The 19759-nt window shown below is 42.2% G+C and overlaps 7 protein-coding genes across 7 annotated transcripts; 3 read left to right on the top strand and 4 right to left on the bottom strand.

Annotated features, from left to right (window-relative positions):
* Positions 1–172: 172 nt before the first annotated feature.
* BCIN_05g07690 (hypothetical protein) lies at positions 173–2385 on the bottom strand. The gene is made up of 2 exons (XM_024693217.1): positions 1754–2385; positions 173–1688 (listed from the first exon to the last, which is right to left on the bottom strand). Exons 1-2 carry the CDS (start codon positions 2070–2072, stop codon positions 304–306), a joined length of 1704 nt encoding a protein of 567 aa, XP_024549002.1. The 5' UTR covers positions 2073–2385; the 3' UTR covers positions 173–303.
* Positions 2386–2544: 159 nt separating this feature from the next.
* On the bottom strand, positions 2545–3708 carry BCIN_05g07680 (hypothetical protein). The gene is made up of 3 exons (XM_001550626.2): positions 3128–3708; positions 3003–3070; positions 2545–2942 (listed from the first exon to the last, which is right to left on the bottom strand). Exons 1-3 carry the CDS (start codon positions 3469–3471, stop codon positions 2920–2922), a joined length of 435 nt encoding a protein of 144 aa, XP_001550676.1. The 5' UTR covers positions 3472–3708; the 3' UTR covers positions 2545–2919.
* Positions 3709–4680: 972 nt separating this feature from the next.
* BCIN_05g07670 (hypothetical protein) lies at positions 4681–6311 on the bottom strand. Its single transcript, XM_001550625.2, has 2 exons — positions 5606–6311; positions 4681–5532 (listed from the first exon to the last, which is right to left on the bottom strand). Exons 1-2 carry the CDS (start codon positions 5986–5988, stop codon positions 4830–4832), a joined length of 1086 nt encoding a protein of 361 aa, XP_001550675.2. The 5' UTR covers positions 5989–6311; the 3' UTR covers positions 4681–4829.
* A 613-nt stretch (positions 6312–6924) lies between these two features.
* BCIN_05g07660 (hypothetical protein) lies at positions 6925–9170 on the top strand. The gene is made up of 3 exons (XM_024693216.1): positions 6925–7279; positions 7333–8363; positions 8427–9170. Exons 1-3 carry the CDS (start codon positions 7080–7082, stop codon positions 8861–8863), a joined length of 1668 nt encoding a protein of 555 aa, XP_024549001.1. The 5' UTR covers positions 6925–7079; the 3' UTR covers positions 8864–9170.
* A 196-nt stretch (positions 9171–9366) lies between these two features.
* On the top strand, positions 9367–12179 carry BCIN_05g07650 (hypothetical protein). Its single transcript, XM_024693215.1, has 3 exons — positions 9367–9478; positions 9536–10389; positions 10717–12179. Exons 1-3 carry the CDS (start codon positions 9475–9477, stop codon positions 11644–11646), a joined length of 1788 nt encoding a protein of 595 aa, XP_024549000.1. The 5' UTR covers positions 9367–9474; the 3' UTR covers positions 11647–12179.
* Positions 12180–12657: 478 nt separating this feature from the next.
* On the top strand, positions 12658–15383 carry BCIN_05g07640 (hypothetical protein). Its single transcript, XM_024693214.1, has 10 exons — positions 12658–12762; positions 12831–13252; positions 13306–13369; positions 13421–13682; positions 13758–13872; positions 13963–14054; positions 14140–14472; positions 14539–14649; positions 14715–14875; positions 14936–15383. Exons 2-10 carry the CDS (start codon positions 13003–13005, stop codon positions 15102–15104), a joined length of 1557 nt encoding a protein of 518 aa, XP_024548999.1. The 5' UTR covers positions 12658–12762; positions 12831–13002; the 3' UTR covers positions 15105–15383.
* A 494-nt stretch (positions 15384–15877) lies between these two features.
* BCIN_05g07630 (hypothetical protein) lies at positions 15878–17073 on the bottom strand. The gene is made up of 2 exons (XM_001550622.2): positions 16376–17073; positions 15878–16310 (listed from the first exon to the last, which is right to left on the bottom strand). The coding sequence occupies exons 1-2, from the start codon at positions 16814–16816 to the stop codon at positions 16125–16127; spliced, it is 627 nt and encodes a 208-aa protein (XP_001550672.1). The 5' UTR covers positions 16817–17073; the 3' UTR covers positions 15878–16124.
* Positions 17074–19759: the final 2686 nt, after the last annotated feature.

The following is a 19759-nucleotide window of genomic DNA, read 5'->3' as shown; positions in this document are numbered from 1 at the left end:
ATAGAAAATAAAAATAAGGGTTCAAACAAAACAAGGGTCTTCAAGGGACCATCACCACTTCACCACCTCACTACCTCACTACCTCACTAGATATCTGGACAGGCAATTCAAGAGCAGTAACAGCTCTTTGTCTACGGAAAATACTTTCGATAAACTCACATGGTGAAGTAGTTGCAGCGGAATAGAATATTCATTGAAATTCATACAACGCATAGATCTTGGTATAAACATAAACATAAACGTAAACGCCGATATCGTAGACGTCCTTCTGGAAAAGATACAACAAAATAGCTATATATGCATTCATCTCAGCTCTACCTCCCATAATGCTCTCAAGACAGACAATCCTCCACCCTGAGTTTCTACCGTTCTTCCTCTACCTCGATCATTGGGATCTTCTACCCCACTATATACATCTGCGCCTTCTTTAGTCCTGCTCGCTTTCGCTTCTCTGGGGTATTCTTCTCCTCTCCATTCGGTGTTCTTTGGAACTCCAGTATTTCGATAATCTACAGAGCCTCTCGATGTCTGGTCCTGTGTATAGTCCGCTAAAGAACTCTGTGTAGCCGGTACACCCCACCACATACCAAATTTCCCTTCTTCATTCTTGGTACTTAACGCAGCTTCGGCATTTCGCCTGATCCATTTTGTATACTGTGAGCATTTGTCAGAATGCCACACTCTGTCGAGTTCTAAGCTTTCCTTCGTCCCTGCAATAGGCTCCCCTGGCAAATCACTACAGAACGCAATCAAGTGATGAAAGAATATGCCTTTGAAAGTTTGTCCATTTTGAGAACACGAAGCACTTGAATCGCATCCTTCTTCCAGTATTCCATTCCTACCCAGGCCAAACCACTTTGCCAATGCGGAACCATCTTTGGGTGGCGGTGAGATGACAACATTGTGTTTCAGGTCATAGCCTGTGGCATTAATAACATTCGCGATGAGTTTGTGGCCATCTACAAGGTATGATCGTGCGGCGGTTGCGTCATACAAACCACGTTGTCCAGTAAGCAAAACACCTTGATTGTAGGTATATACCATCTCATTTCTAGAATCGCAATGGGTGTTTTCACCGCCAGAAAGATTCGAGATATGGTACCCGTCGACATATAATCCTTGTAAATCCGTCATGTTGGAACCATTCAGCCATTTGTAAGCATCAACAGCTGCCTGTAGATATTTCGGATCGTGAGGTGGATACGAAGGGTTGGAAAGCATAAATGGGGATTGATTGTCATCTCCGGGGAAATATAGGTACATCGATATCGAAGCTGCGATATAGAGTTCATTGGTAATTGCGTTCTTGTATGGAGTAAGGTATGGTGACCATATCATCCCACCACCACAGAGAGTAGTATCCCATCCTTGTGAAGCCAATTCCCAAAATAGTCGCGCTCGATGTGCAAATGCAGGTTTATATTGTTGTCCGTACCATTCTGGCTGAGAGTCGTTTGAATAGTGCAATTCAGAATGTAAATCAATGAATTTGACAGTATCCAGCCAGCCAAGAACTACCCACAACATATCATCGAAGGCTTGCTGTCGTAGAGAGAAGGCATCCTGGCCAAAATAAAACCCAATTACTTCAGCAAAGTATTTATTGATGATGTTCTCGTTCGTTTTTGATGAGGAAAGTGCAGAAAAGGACTTGGTGATAGTGGTGAGTGCACCAGCAACATAGGTGCCTGTTTAGAGAGTGGTGTTAGCTCTTGCTCTAAAGTGGTTTCAACATGCAAAGAAAGTATTGTACCAATCACTGCAGATGTCCAATCGATTCCTGTTGGATAGATGCCTTGCCATGTCGCAAAGTAGTCTTCTTGTAGCACGTCCAGCGCGCTTAACATTGCCGGTAGAACCTTTGAGTCTCCAGGCTTGATGAGCTCCTGAGGGCTCCCATTGATTGTGATATCTTCATTATTCGTAAGTGGTCGTTGAATCAAATCATTCTGTCGCACAACATCGTTGGGCCTCCCATCTACGCCAATTGAGAAAGATAGTGCGCAGAATAAGCACAGCAGTAGCAAAGATATACGCGGTCGTGGATTGATCTGTGTTGAGAACGAAATCATGATTGAGGCTTCTCCTCCGCGCGGGTCAAAGAGCAACAGTAGTATGTACGAAATGCGATTGAGACAAAAGGAAAGCAACGATGCCAACAACAAGGACCTTTTTATCCTTCTATTCAGAAAACCTTGGGAGACGAAGACATATACATTCAAGCAAGAAAGAGGAAAATGACAATCGAGTTGTCCACGCGGTCACAAAAGAAAGGAAAGGGGGGAAAGGAAAGGAACGGGAGCAGATTGTGATTCAGAAATGAAGTTTAGGAGGGTTGTAGGAGTCCTCGTGTTCCTGGTCTCCGGTGATCTTAGGAAGCGTGCCAAGGTAAGACTTAACCGATTCGAGGGCTAGGTTGTTTCCAAAAAAAGGCGGAGGCGCGGGGTTGTGTCATGTGATCATGTGCCATTCGGAGAAGTTTCTCTTTCTGCCGTCCAATGCTACATGTTTGTCATTCTCGCCCATCATCACATCACTCATTTTTGGGAATAGCTTCATTTTGGGCCAAACCTACGAAAACATATCTTCCCATTTGATCTTGACAAGAGGGCGCCTATACACGAGGCCAACACGATGAAATGTTCCACGAAGACATTCTCAGCCAGACACACATCACTGCCATGTTTCAAGAAAATTGGTATCAATAGCATTCGTTATCATCATGATCATAATAATAGTACATTCATTGGCTGTTGGCATCCCAACCGTATTACAAAAAGTCTCGCTGGCTCCTCGCAACTCCACGCTGGAAAAACAATCATCTTCCCTCCCAAAACCGATTTCGCTAAATTTTCATACAGATCATCCCAAAGAAGATGCTTCGATTCGTGACGAGTGTCACATTGGATACGGTGCTCTTCACAGGCCTGGGACTTGATGACCTAGTGACTACTGTCAGCGATGATATTCTAGAAATGAGTAGCATCAAGATAATCACTTACGACCAAGAGGTTTGGCTCTCTTGTAAATGTTGTTCGCTTGTCCTTGTCGAACCTTCAATGCTTTTGCTCTACATAACAGATCAGTATCTGGTGCTCATGTTATCTTCAAAGTTTGAGTAACTTACTGTGCTTCCATCTCCAACTTGAGTTGTCTCATATGTTCTCTTGCTTCCGCTACCGCCTCTCTAGCATTAATCAATGCTCTATCGGCTTCTCTCTCCATTTGCTCGGCATTAATAATTCTTTGCTCCGCAGCTGCAATAACTGGGTCTTGAGCTTCCCGATTCTTGTGTAGGAATCCGCGATTGCGGCTGCTTTGAGATGGAGTGGAGGAGACGGTGGACATGGAACGTTCGGATGGTGAGACAGACTCGGTACGGTTACGATGAAAAATAGATGAGCTTCGCTTAGGCTCTTCTACGACTGGCTCTGGCTCATATTCTTCCTGGTGACGACCGAAAAGAGGCATGTTGATGGCTGGTATAGATTGATTTGAGAATTGTTACTTGTTCAAGGATATAAATGATTGTTTGGAGTATATGACTTGGCAAAAGCTTACAATGTGTAGTATTTTGGACGATTTGATAATGAGAACTTTTCCCAAGAATACGAGCAGTTTCATGATACTTATCTCCTTTCTCCCATTCAACCCTTCTCCCCATCATCACAAGAATTTCGCTTCTTGCCAAGTTTCTTTCGAGGAAACAGGGGGTACATACAATGACGTCAATCGTGCGACGTCAGCGATCATCTTTTTCCTGTATCATACAACCAATAGACAAATGAATTGCAGAGATAATGCTTGCATTATGGTTATCATAATCGAATTTAATTCAAGGTTTCCAAGGGACTGATTGATGAACTGCTGGCGGTGAATGATTGGGTTTGAGCATAGCAGCCAGGATAGGGCAGGGCACCATGTGAATGGTTACACAACGTTTAATTGATTGATTTCAAGACACGCTCAAGGTGCGATTCAAAGGCCATTCGCTCGCGAGTCTTGACTAATCTTTCGAGATCATGCATCTTCTCTACGACGTAGGTACGACATAGGCTACATCGCAAACAAAATATCTTCCAGTCTAGTTGATTGGGTAGTTGATTCTGCGGGTGAGAGTAACCCCCTCCTCCGATTCCAGACTAAAAAATGTGCTTTCACGTCTATATATTTCCAGCTATTTGAATGGTTCAGCAGGATATTTTGTTGCATGTCTGAAAATTCAAAATCTCTCTAGTCAACTTGCAATCCAACTGATTGGACTCATAAATAACTCACCATAGACTTTTGTTGCATATCTGAAAGTATAAACCGCAACTGTTGACTCGAGTCGAGTTGTAATTAGGATGGATGTACTCTTTGCTCACCAAAAATAGTTATATAGTACCCAGGTACATATAATGAAGATGTTCCAAGAACTCACTAGAAAAATCAAGGATGATGTGACTGGATTTCCTTCCTTGAAATTCGAAATCCAAAATGGCATTTTTTGACTTATGAATTCAAGTCCAGGCTCACCCAGTTTTAGAAACTTGCCATGCACATTCAGAAGGCCAATGCGAGGCCATCTCGCTCGATTGATTTATCTTTCACTGACATGACTACTAATCAGGTAGATACTCGAAGGAGGAATTGAGATGTTCACAACTATTGTAACACAAAGCAAGTATAAATGTTTTTTCGAAAATGAACGATATCATGATATTGAAACTCTAATAGCTACTTTGCTCAATCTCGTTCCATTAGTTTTTGCATTTTTGAGCATCAAGCCACAGACCGCCATAAAAATCTCCAGTCGATCCTTCATTTCTTTGTTTTCCCATTGACAATTATTGATCCATGACCAAAACACTTCTGAACCTAACATCGCCACTTAACATGTGGTCATAAGCCTTTTGAACATCGCTCAATGGGAATTTCTCGATCATGCAATCAACAGTATGCAGCTTGGTGAACTCAATAGCCTCCTCACAATCCAACGCATGGCCAGATGGGAAACCACTGACTGAAGCCATCTTCGTGATGAGATCGATCGAGTTAATCTCCACACCACCACAAGGAGCTAGAATGAGCAACTTTCCGCCCGCACCCAATCCACCAGTTAAAGGGGAAATAGACTTGGGGTTTGGAGCCGTGCAAACAATTAGCGCTGCTCCTCCCATTTCGGTCAATTTCTTGACAGGGTCATCCTTCGATGTGTCGATATACTCATGAGCACCCAACTTGTGAGCAAAATCTCTCTTCTTGTCACCACCACTAATAGCTACAACCTTGTATCCCATCTTAGCGGCATACTGTACAGCCAAATGTCCCAATCCACCCAATCCTTGAATGGCAACAACTTCACCAGGTGTAATTTGTAATTTTCTCATGCTGTTGAAGACAGTGATACCGGCGCAGAGAATTGGGGCATATTCATAAGGATCGACATCTTCTGGAATTCTCACTACGGCTTCACTTCGAAGATGAACATATTCAGCGTAGCCTCCGTCGCGAGTGACACCATTAACGGCACCATTGGAACACATTTGACTGCGGAATCAGATCGTCAGTAACTCCACGCACAATATTGCGGAAAAGTGAGAAAAGTGAGAGAGAAACATACAACTGTCCCCGATTGCACTGTTTGCAAGTGCCATCATGACCTCCATGCCAAGGTCCTCCCACTCTCTCTCCAACCTTCCATTTCTGAACACCTTCTCCAACAGCAGCAACTGTGCCAATTACCTCATGACCCGGGACGATTGGAAATCCGTTTCCAAAACCGCCGGATTGAACGACGGCATCGGAGTGACATACTCCGCAAGCAATGACTTTCACGAGAACTTCATTTGCGGATGGCTGCGTGAGCTCAACGTCCTTAATGACGAATGGAGCATTGGCCTTTTCGAAAACAGCTGCTTTGTAGGTTTTGGGGAGGGACATTGTGGAGATGAGAGCTTGAGCTTTGTTTTTCAGAGTGGTTGGGAGGGTTGTTATGGTGTTCATGAGATTGATGATTAGATTTTATCGTTGTGCTTACGAAAACAAGAGATAGAGAGATGGAAAGAGGTAAGCTTCGGTATCTTTAATACTTTGGAAGGAAAGATGGAATGATATAAATGTTTTAGGAATGTGGGCAGACACCATCCGAAAGATAAATGAAAGAGCTACCCCGCCTTAAAGCCGACACGGAGATTGGACGCATTTTGCATATAGTTTGGATCGAATACATCATAATAACTAATCAAGAGCTAAGGTTATTATAGTCGTCGGCGATAAAAAGCCTTGCAGGTGAGAATATGGAGAAATAGAGCTTTAGAGTTTGTGACAGCAGCAAGATCAGTTATCAAAATAGTTAGTAGGTGGAACCCCGCAATCGAGCCCCTCACCATAAGCGGGTTTTCATTGGCCGCAATATAGTACATGAGCCCGGAGTTCGGGCTCTGTCCAAAGCCATTGATGAATTTTACAAGTAAGCTTACATCGATAGTGGGATGCTCGAGGATATCCTAGCTGGGCTTTTCGCCTATCAAAATGTCTCACGTTTCGTCCTTGGTTAGATGATACTTTTATTGAATCGATTATCATCTGTTTTCCTGGAGATGAATGGTTATGATACTAGTAGATATCACGAGATCTGTCAAACAAAGAGTGATACATATTCGAGTGCGGATGTTACGGTACTCTTTATCTAGGGAAACTTTCTCATAACAATTCGCATCTCAAGGAAAGGATCAATGAAAGCAATATCATTTGGACAAATACAGAAGTTGTGTATTTTGTCCCAATGTTTGACAGTCCTCGATGTAACGTTTTGATTGTGTGTTCTGAATATGATTGCCCAGAATCACCGGAAGATTTTAGCAAGCCGCAAGTGCAGAATCGTAAAGTAGAAACATCACAAATGAAAACACCACCACTATCTATTTCAAAAATTCCATTGGTTTGTCAATCTTTACCAAATCTTCATGCATAAAGCCACAATCAGGAGTAGCATCACGATGCTTCTTCCACAATGTGTCATTTGTAGATTTCCCCTCACTCCTGTCTTTTGAAATAGCAGTGATAAGGAAGCTTACTAGTTCACGTTGCTCAGCATGAGTTCGTCCTCTTCATCTTCAAAAATTAGATACAAAATGATACCGACGAAAGACGATGGATTAAATGCGGCGGTAGGGAGAGTGGACGAAGAATCCGAGGAGGTGGTACAAGAAGAAGGCATCACGGGTTTCGATGGTAAGTGGAGATACGCCACCGAATTCCTTTCACAATGGAGAAGTATTTTTGACAGGGAAACGTGAGCTGAGTCCATCATCTCTTGTCTCGCCCAGTAGTACTGATACTTCCCAGCTACCCCGGCTCCCTTCTCTTCAATACGGGAGCTTTCATTCTCCCAGCTCTTTACTCCACCCTCAGCAAACTGTGGGTAGCCAACATCGATTCTACCCAAGTAGCAACCACAGATGTATACACCTATATCGGTGTCATAGTAGAGGTACTCAACGAAGGGCTCCCCCGAGCCGTCTGGGTTATCATAGCTGATGAATCAAATCGAAGTCTCCGTTCGCGATTAACAATTACCTACACCCTTATTTCCTTTCAAATTCTTTTCGGCACTCTACTCATGATAATCTTTCTCTCGAGTGCTGAACATCTCGCCGCGGCTTTCGTGCCTGAGATTGTAAGAAAAGCTAGTCTTACATATGTAAGAATCTCGTCAGTACAAGCGTTATCCAGTGCAATGGGCACTGCTGTTGCAAATTCAACACGAGCGTTGGATCACCCAGATGTGCCGCTGTTGATCAGTTCGGTACAGTTTGCGGTGAATATTTTGTTGGACTTGCTTATCATTTCGAAGTTCCATGTAGGCTCTTTCACACCAACAGTTAATACGCAGGCGTTGATCAGAATGACATGTGATCTTGCTTCTGCAGGGTGTGGTTTGCTATATTTTATTTATCTTGCTTTGAAAATGCAAAGGTCTACTCCTTCACCTCCCATTACACGCGAATCCGCATCTTTATCGATGTCTCCATCGCCGTTGCCATCACCATCGGAGTCCGAAAGTGCAGCCAGATCGAGACCTAAAATCACAATCTCAGCACTCAAAACACTCTTCAAACCAGGAAAATGGACATTCCTTGAATCAGCTCTTCGCAACGCAATATATCTGTGGCTCATCCACGGGATTGTATCGATGGGTCTTGACTATGCCACTGCATGGGGTGTGTTCAATAATATTCGATGGGGTATTGTTATGGTTCCTGTGAACGCATTGCAGGCATCTGCATCGACTTTTGTAGGTCATGCGTGGGGAGCTTGGCGAAAGGGTGTTGGGGTTGAGATCAGGAAACCGAGAGCTGAAAGGGGAGACGTTCTAAGTAGGTCTTAAATTTCATCTATTGGATTAAAAATGAGGTGGGAAAGAATACTAATGGTGCCAGAAATTGTTCACTACGCCCTAATATCCAGTATCATTGCCCTTCTCATCGAAAGCATATTCTGCATCTTCCTCTCCCTTTGGGGTATCCGTAAATTTTCCTTCTACCTCTCCGAATCCGCAGCCGTAGCAAAAATCACAGAACACATGTGGAGAACAATCGACTGGTGTTATATTTTCTACGCTGTCACCACACAACTCTCCGCCATTCTCCTAGCTACTGTCCCAAAACTCTATTTTGTGCAAAGTCTGGGAAGTAATTTGTTGTGGATGTTACCTTGGGCAATTGCGGTAAGTAAAATTCACATGACGAGCGAGAATGCGTGGATGTATGATGGAATCATTTTTGGGGGAGCGTTGGTTTTTGATTTCTTGAATGTGGCGGTTGTGCTTGGGGCGTGGTATTGGGGATTGAGGAGGGGAAGACTGACGGTGGGATGATTGTGGAGGCATCAGAATTAGGGTGTGCTGGGGAGACTGGAAAATTAGTTAACCATGTTGATACTTTTGTATCATAACATAAACTGCGAATGAGTTAATGTTAGAATTGAGATGAAGCTGCAACAAACTAAACCTCAAAATTACACCACCTTCACCAATAGCCGATAAAAGGAATTATAGATTTTAAGGTCACACCAAAGTAGCACTGGCGACTCATATCCAAATTCATTTAGCAGCTTTTGCCTAAGTCGATGCACAGGCAGAATTGATAGACTGAATCAGTTAAGAATTTACTACTATATAGGCAGAGCAGCTATGTCTAGTACTGACAAGTAGAATCCTTCTTCATCGGAGATTAGGAAATGGTGTTTGAGGCCCTAGAATGTTGTGGATACACTGCCTAAAAATCCTTACCAGTAGCCTAGAGTGGATCTTTAATCCACCCGAATTCCGGGGTTGCTAAAGCTTATTTAAACAAGCTTATTAGCAACGTCTAGACACCTGAGTCTCTTATTACTCGTCATTTCTTGCTTTTTGAATTCAGATATTTTGGCAGAAGCTGATCGCTCATTTAATATCGTCTCTAGTTTCACTTAATCTCACCATTTGAGATGGGTAAGTTTTACCAGAACTACGCGTAATACTTCAAGATATTAACCATGCCGTCTCCAGGTTATTCAGAGATACCTTGTCAAATCTGTGGCGTCAGCTTTAATATAGGACGATACCGGACTCCAGATGAAATCGAAGACGAAAGTGCTTCCTGGTATAATGCGGATGGAGGGTATGTTGCGGGGGATGAAAATTGTGGTACCGATTATGGATGTTTGTTCTATCGTACAACACCGATTTCAGAACAAAATGGAGAACTCAATAGACAGAACAATCGACCTTTCTATGAAGATAACACTCCCAGGGTTGAGGATGATAGTTTGTCGTATTCCTATGAAAGTGCATCGGATGATGAACCCTTGGAGTATGGTTCAGATGCAGATGAGACTTCCTTCGAAGATCATATCACGGAAGCATTCTCAATGCAGGAAAACAGCCAGAACATCCAAGCTAGCAGCGAAATAGAAACAGATGACGACAACGTTGATGGCAGTTTCGACTTAGATGAGGAAAAAAAGCTATATCACGAATGGCTATCAGGATTTGATCAACACAAGTTGATAAATCCCCCGAAAGTCGAGAAGATCATGATCACTGAAGAAGAAGCACGAGATATGCAGTGGGAAAACAATTTTACACATTTATCAGGTCCAAAATGCTCGGGAGGTAAAGCATACAATGGCAATTTCATCACTGCTCAAGAAATGAGAGGGTGTACCACAGCACAATGTCTCGTTTACAAAGATGAGAACTGGAGTCCTAGCCCTGATGACGAAAGTTTCGAACTTGAGGGGGATGTCTTTCTTTCCGGTCTTGGTGATCAGGTACCTTCACGGGACATGGGTGACGTGGAGTTAACGCCAGTCCGTCATGGACTTGACAACCATGTAGCCGCAGATACTGTCATTTGGGAAGTAAGTCTTTTCAATTTTTCATGGTCCTGTCTTGTAGTTTCGATCTTGAAGCTTCAAAGAATTCAAGGACAGTAAGCAGCATTACGTTTTAAGTCTGAGTATCATCACACTTCTTAGAAGTATCTAATGCATAAAAACATTGAACATTGCAGAGAACTGTGGGTATTTACATACAATTCAACGTTTTGAACAAAGGATATGTTTTCAACAATTCCCAGAATCAGGCATTTTTTCATGACCAGACTGCGGCCTGTTACATCAAGCATCCTGTTCACATACCATTATTTTAAGAAGATGAGTTTTGTAAACTGACCTTATGATGTACAGTTGCCTCCAAATACCCGGGAAGTGGCAATGCCATTCCATCCAACGTGTCTCGAGGTCTATAAACATGCATCGCGGCTTAGTTTCAATCAGACTTCTATTCAAGATCTAATGAAGTGGCGCGATGAAGAGTCCAGCTACGAATATACCACCCAATTCCCACACGACCGAGTTGTCAGTGACTGCAGTGAACAATGGTGGAACCATATTTTCGGCACAGAATGGCTCGCTGCAAATCCTGTCTTCATACCAGCTTTACCCTCTATTGTTTATTCAGCAAAATCAACAAACCCCCATTTCTCCCTCAGCTCTCCAGCCTTCCCTGTTCATTCTCCGAGACCTCGTCCCCAACGATCCCGACGTAATCATTCTCCCGATCCATTCCTCAATCTGTCGCAAGAACTTCAAGATGAGATTGTATCCTATCTTCCATCCAAAGATATTGCTTCCGCGCGTCTTGCATCTAGGGCTTTTACTCAACTTTCTCAGATGTTCTTCTACAAACTTGTTATTTCTGAAATGCCTTGGCTGTGGGAAATATACGATTCCACACCCCCATCTTTCTGGACTACGATCTCTGCGGCGGATCTCAAGTCTCGTGAAGAAAGACGGAAAGAGCATAATGAACAATTAATGGCATTGCGTCCACATATTTTCGAAGAAATGCGTGAGTTTTACGATGAATGGAAAGCTGCCGAGCCGGTGTTTGATGAGAGTATTGAAGGGGCGTTGAAGACAGGCTTTGAGGATGGGATTGATACGAAGAACTTGGATTGGTATCAATTGTATTTGGGAATTACTAGAGGATTCAAGGAGGGAAGATTGAAAGGGTTGCAAAACAGAAAGAGGATTTGGAAGGATGTAGAGGAAATTATAAGAAGAATAAAGAAGTATAAGGAAATTGGATGGGTTGTCGCTGAGCGAGATCAATAACTGGTTTAACAGATTCGGAGGTGCGATGTATATCAAATATTTGGTGGTCTGTCTATTCGCAGGAGAAAAAACAGGCGGAATTTGACCCTAAGAATGAGTACGTGCACCCTCACCTAAATAACGCAGATCACATTGGTCAAATTCCGCCTGTTTTTTCTCCTGCGAATAGTCTGTATAATATCGAACGACAGACGTGGTTTTCGATTCCTCAAGAGATCAGTACCTTGTTCATCGATGGAGATTCACAGGGAAAAACAATCATAGATCCAAGATATAGCTCAAGTTGTGTTTCGCCGAATTTAGTATTCTTGAACTTTCCATAGAATAGAAAGTGACTCACGCCATCTTTTACAAAACAAAGCATTTAGGAAGATGGGCCGGGCATTATGAAGATAGTGAAGAGACATAAGGAGATGTGGTTGGAGAGAGATTTGTGATACTTTGAACTTGGGAATACAAAGGGAATGTGATGTACTGCCCAAAAGGGCACAATCTGAGACAATTGACACACTAAAAAAATAACACTACTTTCAAAAGAAATTTAAATAAACAATCAATATTTTACAACTTGAATTACCAAATAATAGCTAAGGACTTATATTTCTAGTATATCTCTATTTCATTCAATTTATAATATCTTTTCGAATTGTTATTTAATTTTGAAATAAGAATGTTTTAAAGAGAGTCTCGATTTTGGCGGGTTTGATGTGTCGATTTCTTCATTCAAAGTGTGGTGGGGTCATCTACCCCGCTTTCTTAGTATGCAAAGAGAATTAAATGTGGAAGGTGCAATTCACAGTCCAAACTCATGTACACACACAACATCTTTTCTTTGGCTTATTTGTTGCAATCCTATTCGGCAAATGTAATATCACAAGCTCTCCGCCGTTGAAGAAAAGCAAGTGGTGGTTATGGAGAGCAGATCATTCTGGATCTGGAAACGAAGCGGGGTTGTTCATGCTGCCCCTTCATTTTTCGCTTATGGATACCATCTGCTTTGATCGAGAAACTGGGTTGATTACTGGACAGTAACAGAATAAGAGACAGTAGTCCGGTCCACATTGCGAGATAAGCTTTGTGGATGAGCTGAAAAGCTAGCTTAATGCTACCTACGTGGTGCGTCATGGCATTGTACTCGCTAACCGTACTCCAATAGCTGAACAATCATGTACTGACACAGGAAGATCTGCGAATTTTCAATGTAACACAACGTAATATTTCGGGACGGATAAGTATTCCGTCATGCACATGATTAACCTCAGGTCTCAGATTCATATATTTATCAGGCCTATATTGGCTCTCTTTCGTTGAAACAGAGATACTTCGTTTTCTTTACCATTCGCACACCTTTAAAGCATGGATACTACTACAGATTCTCGCTCGACCTATTTCTTTCCACCCCAAATCTCTCTATCCATACAAATAATTATAGTCGCCGTGGTTTTCACTTATCTATGTTGTATCTTTCAACGTCTATACTTCCATCCACTATCCAAAATCCCGGGACCAAGGCTAGCTGCCGCAACTTCCTGGTATGAGTTTTACTATAACGTCATTCGAGATGGATCATATATCAAGAATTTTGAGCAGATGCATAGAGATTATAGTCAGTCTATATTTTCCACTTAAGGCTCCCATTTGGCTAATAGTATCATTCAGATTCTTCGGTCATTCGAATTGCTCCCGATATGGTCCATGTCAATGATCCGGATTTCTTTTCCACGTAAGCCCCCAGGGTAAACAACTTCGAATTATAAATATTGACATGTGATAGAATTTTCAACAACAGAACAACTTATCTAAAAGATCCATCTCTCTATAAGCAAATAAGCTTAAACGAGTCTATTGTTTCTATGCTAGACCCCCATGAACATCGTCTACGGCGGCAAAAGGTCAACTCTATGTTCTCGACAAAGGCTGTAGATTCGATGGCACCAGATGTCCTCGCAATCGCACAAAAAGCAGCCAACATCATGATGAAGCGTGGAGAAGAGAAAAGACCTGTGGATATGTATCGACTCTCTCGCTCCATTTCTGTTAGTCACTGATATAGCTCAATATCATTTCCTCCTCTTATCGCGCAGATTGTCTTGCTAATTTTTGAGTAACAGTCGGAGGTATTATTTAAAATACTTTTTGACGAACCTATGCATCTCCTAGACTCACAGGAAGAACAACCGGAGTTGTTGGCAGGTTTGGATACCTTCTTGGGTACTTTTTGGTTGAGTAAGATCTTTCACTCATTTCTTTGCTTACTCATGTACCGTCGTTTTTTATCTTGGGTCTTTCTCTCTAACCTTGATTTTATCGTTGCAGTGAGGGCATTCCCCGTCATCGGGTGGTTGGCAATAAACCTACCTCAGTCGCTAACCCGAAAATTAATTCCTGGGTTCAAATCTCTTAGAGATGTAAATACATTCCACTTCCCTTTCCTGTCTCTATTTTCTAAACATTGAATTTAATTTTCATTCATACTAATCATAAATTTTTTAGGATTGTGAAAGATGGGCCAGGATGTCTGTTGCTCGACAGAATTCCCGCGAAATCACCAAAAATGACTCGTCATCAAATACTGTGTTCGATCTCCTTCTTACTCCAACTCCTGGAGAGCCTCGATCCGAATTCTCAATACCGGACTTGGTAGATGAGGCATTCTTGTTCGTATTTGCAGGGACTGACACGACAGGAAATACAATTACAAATGCTTTCTACTACATTCTTTCGTCGCCGTCGGTTTATTCTAAAATACTAGACGAACTAACTGCCCATGGCATCACATCGCCTGAAACTTTTGATTGTAACGTAGTTCAGAGATTACCATATTTGGTAAGTAATTCGTTTGCATCCACGCGAAAATGTTTTGGATGGGAATTTGCTAATGCATTAAAATAGACAGCAGTAGTCAAGGAAAGTATGCGAATTCACACTATAGTGGGAGGTGTTCTTCCGCGTATTGTGCCCGATGGGGGAGTGGTTGTGGATGGATATTTCATGCCAGCAGGTGTAAGTATAGACTTTTCTTGATATCCAGAGAGAAATAACTACTAAAATCTGCGAAAATTGTACAGACAAGCATCTCACAGAGCATTCATTCACTCCATCACAACGCTTCTATTTTCCCTTCGCCCGAAAAATTCGACCCCGAACGATGGATTAAGGACGAAGAGAAGGAATTAGAAAAGTATTTTGCCCCGTTCAGCAAAGGTTCAAGAGCTTGTCTTGGCATGAAGTAAGTCGCTTTTCTCATCCAGAATGATGAAATCGATCAGTTTGCTAATCGAATCTTCAGCCTTGCAAATCAAGAAATATATGTAGTGATTGCGCTTTTCTGTGCCCGGTTTGAAATAGAGCTCTATGATACAGACTCAAGGAGTATGGAGTGGGCAGATCGTGGAAATACGGTCAATCGATCGCCTGTCAAATTGCTTGTTAAGCGTGATAGATGGGCCAATAACTAGTGAATATAATTGGGATCGCTGAACTTCTTCAATGGAAAAGTAGACCACAAACAAGTTAGAGATAGCGAAAGTATATCAGCTCTACTAGAACATATTTTGTACACCTAGTATGGCTAAATCAAAGAACCAAACTGAAATGTTCTGACACCAGGTTTGCCATAAAATTTCAGTTGAGTTAATCCATCCGGAACAAATGTAACTTCGAAATTTTAAACTAAAGTATCTTCTACACATATTTTGCGTAGTACCGAGTATTTCCTTGAAGAAAACAAATCAATACTGGCGATCATTAGCAATGTGGTCAATCTGGGCGTTAATGAGACTACCAGTGCCAATAGCAAAGTAAATTGCTGACCACCATCCTTCCATAAGCAAGGCTGGGATGGCACATACATACGCACGACTCAACCCATAAGCATGTCCATATCGCATGATATCGGCAAAGTGATTACAACAATGATGATTCATATAGCTTAAAAATGAAATGGTATATAGTGAGATGACTCGTTCAGTATACCTGGTAGAGTGTGTTCTTCAATGAAACTAAAGCAAACCTTGAAAGAAGATGATCCACCCGAACCAGTCCCCCAATAAGAACTTTGATTGATAGTTGAGGTAAGTTTCTCAAATTTATCTCAGTTTGCTGAGTGTTCACAATATGGCATGTCTTCAACAATTTCCAAGCGCAGAAGTAGGAGGTGAACAAAACGGATAATGAAAAGCCATGTGTCCTTCTTTGGATCTACAGGGAAACTATTCCAAAGCCCCATTCTTAAGCCAATGAATTTTGTAAGTAAATAATTTTTATGATGTGACTACTACCGTTATACTATATAGTAATGAGTAACGTCCCTTTATGTCTATGCACCCACCAACCACCAACCACCAAAAATTAGCCCATTGTTTACATCTGTCCAAGATGACCTATGATATTAAAGTATCCATAGTCCACGTCCACGCGAACGATTTCCACTGTATCTCAAATCCTCAAATAATCAATCAAATTTCCCATCTCATCATCTAGCTCGTAGCATCGAAAGTAACGGAGGTACTCGCTTGTCCTGCAGCCGCAGTATCCAACTTAATGTTATTGGCCAACTTTGTCTGTTCAGCCGCGACATCTCCAGTCTTTCCTTGAGCTATCTTGACTTGAAGAGCAAGGACTTCGGCGGTGAGTTTGAGAACCTTGTTCTTGATTTTACCATTCTGGAGTTTATGTTAGTTGCTGTTATGTATTATAAATATGACAGAAAATGAATGTAAATACATACCTGAAGAGCAGTAGCAGCATCACCGCTAGCGGCCTTAATGGCAGGATTAAACCCATCAACTTCGGCATCCTCGGCAGCATCATGAATTCCTTGAATGATCTTAAGATCAGATGCAGAAACCGCAGCAAGGTTGTTCATATCGATACCGGTAAAGAGCGCATTGGCTTCATCTTCAGCTTTTCCGGCGGTTCCGGCGGAGATTTGGAAATCATTGTATGCCGAAGAGGTCAAAACGCTTCCGGCCGAAGCCGAACCTGTAGAAGCCGAACTGGATGCTGCCGATGTGGCTGCTGCCGATGTGGCTGCAGCAGTTGAGGACGCGGCGGCTGTGGCCGATGCAACTACGGAGGAAGATGCCGCGGCGGCGTTTTCCTTCTTGGGAAGAGGAGAGGCGTTGACGACGGAGAGAAAGAGAACAAGAGCTGGGAGGGAGAAACGCATGTTGATTGATTTGGTTGGTTGGTTGGGTGTTGTAAAGGGCGAAATGAGTGGTGAGTGAAGAAAACTCGTAATATATTTTTTAGCAATATGAAATAAATGTATTAACAGTTGAATAGACAGCACAGCTGTTGTAGAAAGTATTGGAATGAATGTTTGTAGTGAAAGTGTAGATGAGGATGATAATGAAATAGAAGTATAACACGGAAATATCTGGTGATCTTATAGTTCTTGATACCATCGCTGTTTTGCTTACTTCCTGATGTCGAAGGTAATTTTGACAGGCACAATGCATCTGATCTCCTAGGGTATGACATCCATCCCTACGACAAAGGCGTCTATGTACAAAATAGCAGCAAATGAGACGCCAAGTACATCTGAAGTAACATCTTTTGTCGGGGTCAATTGATCAAACCTGATATCCTCAAACTCATCCGAAGAGCACTTGTCATTCATCAGATAAGATCTTAAGCCACTAGGCTAACAATGAGTAAGTATCAAACCTTAAAGTAACATGAGTTGGGATGCTATAGGTGGGATTCTGAAAAGGCATTGAAAATAGATCCGTCCCATCTAACTTGTTAACGGTTACTGACATGCCGAGTTTCACACTTTAGATGACACTCCGGAGTTGGGACGAAGGGGCCATTTTTGATGTTCTTGGCGGTGGTCGAGCGTTTGGGCCTGCTTGGTAACAATCGATTTGAGCTGTTTCAGACTAGGGAATCGAAGAATTTCGAAACTCATGAGGTTACTTGAGGTATGGTTGCCTTATTTTCCTGCTTCATCATGAATACAACCTGGTTAATTGGTGTTTTGAAGGTTAAATTTATCTTTGCATGATTTTTAGGGTATGAGTTCCCTTGGATTGAGCTGAAATTTCCCTCTTCGAATTTCAGACATGGTTACAACTTTCCCATCTTGAACCTTTCGAATTGTGCCTATTCTACAAGATAATCATGTAGAGTCAGAAAAGCATACACTTAATAATGCCAGATCGGAGATGCACCCAAAGGACAAGGTTCGATGTTGGCATTTGACATCGAAGAATTGCAAGGAGATTTGATGTTCTGTTCTTAGAGAACGCTCAAGATGAAGGGGCGTGGGCGTGGCTGATTCGGCAAGTCAAAAGGCGGTGTGATTGGGTTACACGTGACACTCCTCTTTGAGCTTTCGAGATTCAATTCCATGCTCATCTCATTTCTGTCTATATCACTTCAATAAACAGCCAGAAGCGCTGATAGGAGACTCTTCAGCATATTATTATATCAGGAATCGAAGCTGTCAGCCTTTATATTTGACTCGTAAGGATTATTCCATTGAATCTCCGGTCCTCTATCGTTGCAGCGATGTGTCGGATGATTTTTACCAGATATATCATGGTATCACTCCTTTGGAAGTTCAGCTACGGTTATGAGAGAGTGATATCATTATAGCCCAATAGTTTTCATCTCAAGATCTCAATCCACGTGTCTGCCATATCTTCGGCTGTTCTATAGAGCCGAGAAATGTCACATCCTACATCTTAATGATTCGGGAATGTTCTTCTCATAATCCGAGGGTAGTTTATAATATATATCTGCAGATGATCCGCATCCAATAGTATATAGGCACGTCTCAAGGCATGGTAAAATCGGAACAGTTCGGTTGGCGATACAACTAACTGATTGCTAGATAGGACAGCAAATCTTGCAAGAATCAACCACGCATGGCTGGTAAATTCCATCACGAACCATGAATGATTTTGTACATCTGTCCTATACGAAGAATGTCTCGGAGCGTCATTTTCTGGATGGCTGTCTCGAGTTTTCCTGATTTTCAGTCAAGTTTGTTAAGCTGTATATCGATCAGTTTGATGTTGGAGCACCTCTCCAGATCCATAGGCTTGTCCATGGCAGTGCTGTATCGAAGCAGGACTTGTATGATATATTTTCTTATGATTTTCCTCCAACTCTTGGACGCTGCTGATAAGCAGTCTAGAAATGGCAGCAGATAAGAATGGGAGGTAGAAGAAAGCGAACGTTGTCATGCTGCCCGATTCAAATTGAAGCGATGAGTATACACAAATGCATCTTGTACAGTCCAGACGTCGAACACGTGGGACGTGTTGGGGTACATTGCCTAAGGGGAGTTGGCACTGGAGCCTTTAACCTTGACTTTCTCGAACTAGGGACTCGGTTGAAGTTCAAGAGTCAGGGACTGAAAATTATTATCAATACGAGATTTTGGGATACAATGAATCCCAGCAATGCCTCACAATTGTCTATTTGGTAAACTTCCTTCGCGAAAATCCACTCTTATGCATATCGTTTTGCACCTTACCGGTATTAGTTCCTGTTGGAGTCTCAGAATCATCTTGGTAGTCGGTCAGAAGCAGGAACCGGAAGTTATCTGTATTCGTTAATCGGTTGTCAAACATTCACCCCGTTTAGCAGCCATAGATATCGTCAATTTCAACATGAAAATCACAATTTTGACCTCAGATAAGATCAATTTTCGGAAACGGTCTTCCGCTAACACTTGGCACTCGCCCTAATCTCCACTTTCTTGATGCAAATCTTTCTTCCTTGCACAGGAAAGCTTTTCTGAAGCCAAGAGCCAAGATCTGGGGATTGAAAGTTGCTTTTTTATCTTGGCTAGAACATTTACCAATCCCACTCCGCCTAGATAAGCAGGAATTCGACAAGCTCCAACGGCGGTGGGTGGAAGTGAAATTAATATGCTACTCGCTCCTTAACTCCTTAATTCGGGACCGAATGCTCGAGATTTTGGTACAAGAAAAATCTATTTTACATTCTTAACTCCATCAAACGTCGGGACCGAATGCTCGAAACTTTACTTCCGAGCCTGATTCTTGAAACTAATCGTGTCGCTATACAGTATTCAATTTTTCGCTTCAAACTGATCCTGTAGTCACTAACAAATATCCATCCCATAGCAGATTGG

The sequence above is a fragment of the Botrytis cinerea genome, chromosome 5, assembly GCF_000143535.2.
Source record: "Botrytis cinerea B05.10 chromosome 5, complete sequence".
Classification (NCBI taxonomy): Eukaryota; Fungi; Ascomycota; class Leotiomycetes; order Helotiales; family Sclerotiniaceae; genus Botrytis; species Botrytis cinerea.
This window is presented reverse-complemented; position numbering and strand designations above follow the sequence as displayed.